The sequence below is a fragment of the Pagrus major genome, chromosome 17 (genome assembly GCF_040436345.1).
Source record: "Pagrus major chromosome 17, Pma_NU_1.0".
NCBI lineage: Eukaryota > Metazoa > Chordata > Actinopteri > Spariformes > Sparidae > Pagrus > Pagrus major.
Window position 1 is genome coordinate 10,103,908 of NC_133231.1, and position 9,656 is coordinate 10,113,563.

The window sequence follows — 9,656 nt, forward strand, 5'->3', positions numbered from 1 at the left end:
ATATGGGGTAGTCGTGCGATGTTACGTCAGATTGCGTCAGCGCGTATTGTTACGTCGTCGTCTTTATTTCAGCCTCTTTTTTCGGAGGAAAACAAAGCCAGTTAACACTGGAAGTCGGTAAATTAGCATTGGAAATCAGCGCCGTTACACGAGTTATAACTGTACAGCTGACCAACACAGCAAAATACAACGGTACGGTACGTACGCAGTCGTTGCCTTGTCTCCGTCGCGTGAAAATGCTCCTCCTAGCTGTTTATGTCGCCATGCTAAAATAAGCTAGCGCCGTCAGATGAACTCCGTCTATTTGCTGGAGTCAGTGAGCTGCCATCAGCCTAGCCAGCGCTAGCTACAACAGGTCTTATTGTTATGGTCGCTTTGCCAGTCGAGAAATCCCTTTGTAACGTTACTGTTTGACTTATTTCTGTACGTGTAACGCAAACATCAAACTGCTTTCTTTTTTTAGCTGCCTCGCTATATATCTGACGTTAGCTAAACTAGTTTGCTTGTAGACTGTCACCAGTGAATGTGAATATTAGATCGTTAGCTGTTGATTTGACTCGAGTAACGTTAGCTGTGTTCATCACAGCCCTGTCATAAGGCCAGCTGGGTTAACACAAACTTGCAACAGTGAGCTGACACAGTTCACTACTTGTAGTCAGACAGTTAACAGAGCAGCCTTTTGTTTCACAGACTTATGTAAAACCCTTAAGGTTTCATTTCAGTCATAGCTAAGTGAATTAACGCTAACTTGTAGCTAATCCGTTTTAACATCAGGCTTTACATGCAACCTGTTTGTTGCCTAAAGCAAGGTTGTCAAATAATATACACATAAGGAATAGGTTGATATTGTGTGTCACAATCGTACTTAAAATCAGGACAGTCTGAAAACAAATGCATTGTCACCGACTTCTCTTTTCCTTTTGGCAGTGGCACGTTTGAAGGTCCATCAGCTCTCCTCATGATACATCAGCATTAAGGGTATTTCCAGTAAGTATTATATATCATGTCTGTCAGCCCTGTTCCAGGTCGCAGGTGGCATAAAGATTAAAGTATTATTTGATATTTGTAATTGTTAGTTTGACTTTTTGGAATTGCAATTGAGTGTGAAATATGATCATGACACCAGCAGTAAAATAAAGTATTTTTATTGCAAATGATATACCTCACCAGCCAAAATCATCACTATCTTGAATACTAATTTCTCCTTTTCAAAATGAATAGTGTTGACGAAAGAAAAGAATCCTAACATGCTTACTATAACCTGTATTTACGATTGTCCCTTTTCCTCAGTACTTCCTAAGGATGGCTAGTTGTGGGGAGGTAGACCACTCTGTTAGCTCGCTTCCATCCAGTAAGAAAGGAAGCAACAGTGGTGGTGGAAGTGGGAACAGTGCAGAATCATCATGCTCTGGCTCCAGCAACTCATCCCCAGCCCTGTCTGTACCGGAGTGTGCCATCTGTCTGCAGAGCTGCGTCCACCCAGTCCAACTGCCATGCCATCACGTCTTTTGTTTCCTGTGTGTGAAGGGAGCCTCCTGGCAGAGCAAGCGCTGTGCTCTCTGCAGACAGGAAGTGCCGGATGACTTCCTGGAAAGGCCCACGCTTCTCTCTCCGGAGGAGCTGAAGGCATCAGCGGGAGGTCGGGGCGGGGCGACAAGTGACCACGCCTGGTATTATGAGGGCCGTAATGGTTGGTGGCAATATGACGAACGAACCAGCCGCGAGCTGGAGGACGCTTTCTCCAAGGGCAAGAAAACAGCCGAAATGCTGATAGCTGGTTTTTTGTATGTAGCCGACTTGGAGAACATGGTGCAGTACAGGCGCAACGAGCACGGTCGTAGACGCAAGATGAAGAGAGACATTTTGGATATCCCGAAGAAGGGAGTGGCGGGACTGCGTTTGGACACTGAGGGTGTTACTGGGGCCATTGGGGCAGCAGGTCGAGAAAACTCTGCTGATGGGGCTGACACCACAGTAGCAGGAGTGCAGCAGCAGGTCACAGGTATCCCGTCTACTGTCACAGCCCCTCCAGCCCCTGCCAGACCTCCCACCTCCCTCGGTGGACAGCCTGGCAGCAGCAGCAGCAGCCCCACTCTGGAGGATGCTCTCTCTCAGCTGCAGATCAGCCTCAGGCCCACACCTCCTCAGGAGCGTGCAGAGGTGGGGGAAGGAGAGGAAGAAGACGAGGAAGAGGAGGCCTCGCCCTCAAGGTCCTCCGATCCTCACACCTCTGTGGACGAGTCTGGCTCTGGAGACTGGAGCGACGATGAGGAAGAGGAGGACGAAGAAGAAGAGGGGGGAGATGGAGAGCGCGTGGAGCCTTTGGAGGGGAGGCCACGGAGGCAAAGACTGAATCCAGAGGACAGAGCCCCTCCCGGCGCAGAGGCCGCCTCTCCCCCTTCTTCATCCAGTAGCAGTGGAAGGTCCAGAATGCCCGATGGCCAGTGTACAGTGACTGAAGTGTGAAGTCATCATCGAGCCCTTCATCACCAAATGGCTATGTTCCATTTAATTAATTTATTCCTCACTGTATGCTGTCGTTCACTCTGTCACGGATGTGGGCGGACTGCTTGATACAAGAGAAATCAAGTGTAACATACTCCATGTTTTTAGGTAAACAACTCAAATTTAGCAATCAAATTTGGTGCCTCTGTTGGGCTCACAATGATCTGGATGTATCTGTGCGATTTTGTTTTGTCTGTCTCAGCCTGTCAATAGAGGAAATGTGGGGTTTTATGTTCTAGCACTGAGACAGGAGGTACAGCTTGGTAAACAGCCAGATGGATACAGCATGTTGTTGTGAGCCATTAAATCTCAGAATTGTCTCTCCAGCACATCATGTGAGATGTCAGACTAATTGTCGTGTTCAGCTGCTATCAGTCTGCTCACATTCTGCCATTTGATTGCAGGATTCTGTTCTTTTTAAATTCCAGTAAAGTGGAGGTTTAAGAGGTAAAAGTGGCTCGTCAACCTGCTTCTCCCTATCATAGGTGTTCTTATGTTGAAACATATGATCTAATACCCAGAGGGTCTCTGGGAGGCTCAGCGAGATCCTTGACGTTGGAAAGAGAAAGCATAAATGGGGATTTTAGTCCAGGAAATGGAACTGTGTTCTTTATCATTATCATGAACGGCTGCATTCTAATCATCTACACTTTTAACTCTCTCAGCTAACATAGCACGCAGAAAAGGGCTTGTTAGAGCTCAAGTCACCTGACTACTCTTGCAAAGAATCCTTGATAACTTGTTCCCAACCTCCACCCCACCTTAATGATTTCCTTCCTTCAGATTCAACTGCTTATGAAGCCTTTCCTTTAAAATTCTCAAATGTAAATGTTAAACTTTTGGAAGTGTGTCGTTTCAGAGCAAATTGTTGTTTGAACATCTTTAGGTTGCTTGGATAAAGAAATGAAACGGAAGTACTTACTGACGCTTTTAAGCCCTGTGAGTGTTTAAATTCCACACTTAATGTGCTTCAACATAGTAATGTAACTCAGGAGCCTGCAGGATTATCTGGCTACGTGCCTAAGGGGTTTGATTTCCTTTAAGCTGCTTGCTGAAATTCAAAAATCTATATAAATTACAGCTGCTGTTACAAACGAATATGTGTAATAGAAGTACATATCAAATTTATTTTAACCTCTCCAAGCTTAAAATAATTGGCATTTTAATGTGAAGTATCAGTGTTTTCCTTTTTAAAGCTGTTGAGGCCTCTGCAGCCTCATTAGTATTCTTATCGTCCCTGACCAAAGTATTCTCAATTGGTGTTTCTAAAGTTTTTGTGAATTGTGCATGTTCGAAGAGAGAGTTATTTAAACACTACTGGTCAGCAGGATGTTGAAGAAGTGATATTTCTGGGTTGAGCTTGAGTACATGTTTTTAATTTGTTTTTAATTTGTGTTTGTTTTTGTGTTTCTTATGGTTGTAAATCCTCCTCTGTACGATGTCTGAGGCAGTAAGAGAACAAGAACATGCCATTGCTATCGGTCATCCTCAGAGATTTCAAGTTCTGTTATTTTTTTATATTTCTGACATGCTTACATCATCAGCTCAGTCTTAGACTTTCCATTCTGAAGAATAAAGTTTGTGTAACAGTTTTTGCTTGGCAACTTTTTTGTTACATTGTTTGTAATTTAAGAATAAATTGTGTCATTTCATCATCCTACAAGGATAATCTTTTTGTGCTCTGTGTCTCTAATCATTATTTTTGTGGCTTCACATTTTGCTGTGGGATAGCATGCATGTTTTTGCTTTAAAGTATATCTGTCTTGAGTGTTACATAAGTAGGACTATCAATGGGCCCATTGTAAGTAAGATTTGACCCCTTTTTTCTCCACACTACAATCTGAATGGATTTTTCTAAGGGGGGGGAATCAAATTCTTTTCACTGGATGAGGGACTGAAGCATTCAGTATCTGTTCTTTTCATAACATAGCATCAAAAATAAGACTTGGACGAAGCAGGTGACACATGGACAAGAAAGAGCAATTACTAATCCGTAATGTCCACACAGCCTCCTCTTTTTCATTCACCATGTAAAAAAGTCTTTATGTACTGTATATCCAGTAGTGGAATGTAACTAAGTAAATTTACTCAAGGTACCTGTGCTTGAGTCATTTCTTTTCATTACACTCTCACTTTTACTCCACTACATTTCAGGGGGAAATATTGTACTCTTCTCTGAATTTATCTGCCAGCTTTAGTAACTAAAATTAAGGTTTTTACACACAAAACATAAAGAGTTAATAAAATAGTCACAGGGAAGATGTTTCTGCATTCAGTACTTTTAACACTTAAGTACATTTTCCTCATTATACTAGCATACTTTTACTTAAATTACATTTTCAGTGCACAACTTTTACATGTAACAATGTTTCTATTGTGTCATATTAGTAAATGTACTCCAGTAAAGTGTCTGAGTACTTCCACCACCACTCCGTATATCATAACGAGGTCGACTCTTGTCTTTCCCTCACTCACCTTGTAGCTGTTTGGTATTCTGTCCACAGCAGCTATCAGCACTCCAGCTGGGTGTCTGGCCAGGAAACATGACCTCTGGAAGGGGAACCAGAGATGACGACCTGGCGTCCTCCGGGGACCTGTCCTGTACTTGCCATTTCAGTCTGTTCACGCTTGTGCTTGCAACACCTAATTTGCTGTGTGGACTAATTTTGAATGTGCAATGAAAAATGAGCTACAAATTGGTGCCAAACCTTACAAAAGAAATCAGTATGTGTACTTCAACTGTTTCTTTTGGCCCTGTGCTTCAGCTTTACATGCAGTGATGAGAGCCACTGTACAGAGTGCTGAAGAGCAGCCAAATAACGCTCCTACCTACAGCTAAAAAAGTCCAGATAGAACAGAAATAGAGGGATCGGGGATGATGAAGGCCAAATAACGAGCGCATCTGAAGGAGCTGCCCAACTAACCTACAAAAAGATAAAGGCAGAAGTGCAGCAGCGTTACTCTCAATCCTGCAGACAGATGCTGCTGCTTATACAGTACCTCATCAGTATCTGATCTGTATGCTGCTGCGATGTGTCTGCTCCAGTTAGGATCAGCCTGGCACGATCTGATCATTACCATAATCCCATTTTCAGGGGATCTGGAGGAAAGACGGTGTTCGTTTGCTTCACCGATGGGGACAGAAGAGATTTAGAAGATGGAGAATGTAGTCCTTAAGGTGCTTGTTTTCATCCAGACTGAAAATACCTATTAAATCATACCCCACAGCATATTCCCTGTTTTATTACATGTGCTTTAATTAAGAGGATAACTCTAAACATAAGCCTTCAATATCAGGAGTTCTGGAGTACTAATGAAAAAGATCATTTCTCGGGTCATCTGACACTGCACCACAACTGATAACTGTTTGCTTATAAACAGGAGGCTCCAGTCACTAAACTATAACCCCCAGTTTTTATTTATAGTGTTAATTCAGTTATATTTAGTTTCAGAGTTTATTCAGAGATAACACCACCCTCATCCCATCTTGTCCTGCAGAGTTATGTTCGCACATTATCAGCATCATTGTTTATGTATTTGTATCTCAGCACCCACAGAAAATCTGCAGGTCCTTCTTAGCCTCAGTTTTATAAAAAAATAGGCCCTAAAAGTGATTAAGTTTGAATCTCTAGGGTCTCAATTGCCACAAAGGTGTTATCCGATTTCATTTACCCATTTTTAGACTTCTTTTCGTCAAAAAGAGTCAGTCTCCTCTTCTGATGTTACAATCTTTAAACCTACCACTAAACCTAATACTGTTTTTTCCTTTTTCTTTATACTTGTGCTTACCTGTTGGCAAATTGTTGATTAACATAACTCACTCTAATAACCATAGTCCTACATCAAACCTACTTCTGCATGGCATACAGTATCTACTACATAACTTTATACTTATCTGCAGTGCTTGAAAAGGTTTTCCCAAAATCATGTTAAATCTAGTTTAAAATGATCTTGAAAGGTCTTAAAAAAAATGTGTCTCATACCTGTAGAAACAATGGCCTACTCTTGGGATAAATAGGCATAAAACCAAAAAGTGAGACAACAAAACAAAACAAACCACAACATGGTTAAGTTTGTAGTCCTAACTAGAGGAAAACTGATATGTAATGGAGGCAGGATATATATGTTTTATCGTTCAAAATAATCATTCACTATGAATTTAATTGTAATAGATTACCCACAGCATATTTTTCTGCGATACGTCTGTGAAAAAAAAAAAAAGTTTTCATATCAGATCATATCACCGCTGTCCAGTCAAAATCACATATCTCCAAATTTGGTGTTTTTGAATTTTTTGATGAAAGTGAAGGAGGGAGTGCTCCTTTATGAGTTGAGACAATTCTATTTCTAAAGCCAAACAAACCATTTACAAAGTCACTGAATCATCTGAAAAATGCATTGCCACAAAGCTGAAAAGAAACATGGCTGTTTTTCTTAGCTCATGAAAAGATTTGGAGATAAGTGGTTTTGACCTGACAGCGACAATATCAAAAAGCATATTTGCCGATACCACAATATATGTGAGTGGTCAATATTGATATATACCAATATACTGTTCAGGCTCTAGTCCTAACCAACAACGATAATAAAAAGTACTTGTAAACGTCTTCAGAACAACAAAGAAGTCAGTTTATTGATGTTGATCAAGAGTCAAGGACAGAGCTTTCCAAAAGTGTCTTGGCTGATCTCAGCAGTTCTTAGGAAAGTGAACACAGACGCTCATTTGTGTTTGGACTTGCTGGCCAGAGCCTGCAGGTTAGCCGGACCGCCCCACACCGTCCCAAACACATCCTTCTCAGTCCTCAGAGCCTCTGACAGGGGGAGCTCTCTCCCTGACAACACCACCTTCTTCACAGCCTGGATCACCGGGGCAGGTCCTTTTGTGTAGCGACTGAGCCAGTCTTCAGCCTGCTGTAACTGCGTCCCTGCACCCTCCTCTGCCTGGGGGACCTCCAGGACTGCATCTGCCAGTCCAATCTGCAGGCCGAGCTTGGGGTCCACTTTCACTGCACCACCCAGCAGCTTCAGGGCATTCTGGCTTCCGACAGTGCGGACGAGTCGTGCAGCGCCGCCCCAGCCTGGGACCAGACCCATGTGTTTGTGGACAAACTGGATCACACTGCCGGATGCCATCAATCTATGACACAGAGATGACAGACAAAAGTTAGATTATTAACACACTTCTGGATGAAAGATGTGTTTTCTTTCATTCACCTGGATATAAAGACATTACCTGAAATCACAGGCAGTGGTGAGTTCTGCACCACCTCCCAGCGCTCTCCCCTCCACCAGAGCAACAGAGATCAGAGGCAGCCTGCACTGAGAGAACAACTCTGTCAGCATACTGTAGTGCACCTTACAGCTATGCTCCAACTTTTAGTCTGCATCAATACTTACTGGAGTGGTACAGAGGAAAATGAGAGCCCTTACCTGAGTAGTCTTGTCAGAGCGTTCTGCATGAACATACACATCTTCATCCCGTCCTACAAGAATTTAGAAACATTATTTAAAGATATCCAGGCAACACAAGAGAGGAACACCAGCAGAGACAAAGGTGGAGTACAGGGTTAGAAGGATTTATGGCAGTCAGACAGCTACAGCGAAAAGAGACTGTCATTAAATCTGCCTTCCTACCTGTGGGTTGGATATCGCCCTGACAGCGTTGAGGTCTGATCCAGAGCAGAAAGTTCCAGCAGCACCCTGAACAATGAGGCCTTTACCGTCTGTCCAGCTCTCCAGCTGGCTCACCCTGTCCTCCAGGTCCACCATCATACTGCCTGGAAGGAAGGACAGGATTCTGGGCAAATGAGTTTCATCCCGAAAAGTCTGCACTAGTCACGCTCAGGAAAGTAAACAGTCTTAAATGTCACCTTACCGGAGAAGGCGTTCATGCGGGAGGGGTTGTTGACGGTGAGCACAGCCACACCAGACTCCTGTTTGAGCAGATCAACGGAGCCTCCAGGAAAGGCCTGCAGCTTCTCTCTGATCTCGTCCTGGTTGAAGTCGTGGATGCTGGAGTGCACACAGCTACTGCTGTGTCTGTGCAGCAGCCTTGGAGGAACATTCAGACAGTTTATTATAATCAGTCAGTCAGTCAATATCAGGGTTCCTGCACCTTTTACAGTCACATTCAAACACTTTTCAAGCATTTTCAGCGAGCTGACACATGCACATGATTTTATATTTTAGAAGCCTGATCTAAAGAGGATATTTAATGTTTACTACAGTCTTTTTGCTGTTCTCTGCTTCTAGCCAAGAAAAGTTGTATTTTGTCCATACTGTATTGTATCAAAGTATTCAGTATAATGACAGCACTAGTATATATACAGATATGATACATTACCAGTCGATGCAAGTAGAATTTGACAGCTTTTCTTTACACTGTTGTTCTTTACATGATTAGATGTTTGCTTAAAGATGAATTATAAATACATTAAAATCTAATAAAATTTAAATCTAATTAAAACCTAATAATATTTATCATCATCATGAGTCACAGTCAGAGAAGTTATTGCTTTCCTTAGATCAGCATTTCACAATCCTCAGCACCTCAGAGGTGTTTTTTAAGTAGTCAGACCTGTCTATGTTTGTGATTTGTGAACAAATAATGTAGATCCATCTCTGCAGGCTTGATGTTCCTTTATTTATGACCTTATTTACTGTCAGCAGCATGGTGATAAACAATGCTGGATAGACTCCCTCACCTGGCCCAGGCTCCACAGCTGCTGCTGCTCCCCAGGAGCTGCCGCCTCACTGCACACAGGACCATCCTGCAGCAGCATGGAGGAGGAGAATATTTATTATTAACTTCACTGGGAGGAAATTACTTCACACATACTTTAGTTAGAAAGTAGGTGGGAACATGTACATCCAGCCACCATGTCTTCATACTTTTCTAGTTAAAAACACTGCAACAAACTATTCAGTACAACCAACACATCAAAGTTTTGAATGATTTTGTTTTTCAGCAAACCATTCCATCTTTTTACTTGGAGACTAAATGTCAGACAACGTTCAAGTGTCCCTTTCTGACGTTCATACGTGCGCATACATGAATATATGTCGTAAAACATTTTTTAAATATGCCTCGACGATAAAAAACAAACCATTTAGCATCAAAGAAGCTAGCACCAACCTTGACAGTCGTGTGG

At 42.5% G+C, this 9,656-nt stretch overlaps 2 protein-coding genes across 3 annotated transcripts; one reads left to right on the plus strand and one right to left on the minus strand.

Annotated features, from left to right (window-relative positions):
• Positions 1 to 28: 28 nt before the first annotated feature.
• LOC141012644 (E3 ubiquitin-protein ligase rnf146-like) lies at positions 29 to 4,168 on the plus strand. 2 transcript variants are annotated; one of them, XM_073486169.1, is made up of 3 exons: positions 29 to 197; positions 928 to 987; positions 1,291 to 4,168. In XM_073486169.1, exon 3 carries the CDS (start codon positions 1,303 to 1,305, stop codon positions 2,464 to 2,466), a length of 1,164 nt encoding a protein of 387 aa, XP_073342270.1. In that variant the 5' UTR covers positions 29 to 197; positions 928 to 987; positions 1,291 to 1,302; the 3' UTR covers positions 2,467 to 4,168. The 2 variants fall into 2 exon arrangements, with proteins under 2 accessions (XP_073342270.1, XP_073342271.1); XM_073486170.1 differs by having other exon boundaries at positions 83 to 192.
• A 2,944-nt stretch (positions 4,169 to 7,112) lies between these two features.
• On the minus strand, positions 7,113 to 9,656 carry echdc1 (enoyl CoA hydratase domain containing 1). The gene is made up of 7 exons (XM_073485556.1): positions 9,641 to 9,656; positions 9,210 to 9,275; positions 8,381 to 8,556; positions 8,140 to 8,282; positions 7,936 to 7,988; positions 7,739 to 7,819; positions 7,113 to 7,642 (listed from the first exon to the last, which is right to left on the minus strand). Exons 2-7 carry the CDS (start codon positions 9,272 to 9,274, stop codon positions 7,225 to 7,227), a joined length of 936 nt encoding a protein of 311 aa, XP_073341657.1. The 5' UTR covers position 9,275; positions 9,641 to 9,656; the 3' UTR covers positions 7,113 to 7,224.

Bases quoted from the DNA above. Each gene is read 5' to 3' on its own strand.
- LOC141012644 (XM_073486169.1), top strand. From the start codon at position 1,303: ATGGCTAGTTGTGGGGAGGTAGACCACTCTGTTAGCTCGCTTCCATCC.
- echdc1 (XM_073485556.1), bottom strand. From the start codon at position 9,274: ATGGTCCTGTGTGCAGTGAGGCGGCAGCTCCTGGGGAGCAGCAGCAGC. The intron at 8,557-9,209 runs GTGAGGGAGTCT...TGTTCCTCCAAG, and splicing joins AGCTGTGGAGCCTGGGCCAG to GCTGCTGCACAGACACAGCA. The intron at 7,820-7,935 runs GTAAGGGCTCTC...CTCTCAGTGCAG, and splicing joins GCTCTGACAAGACTACTCAG to GCTGCCTCTGATCTCTGTTG.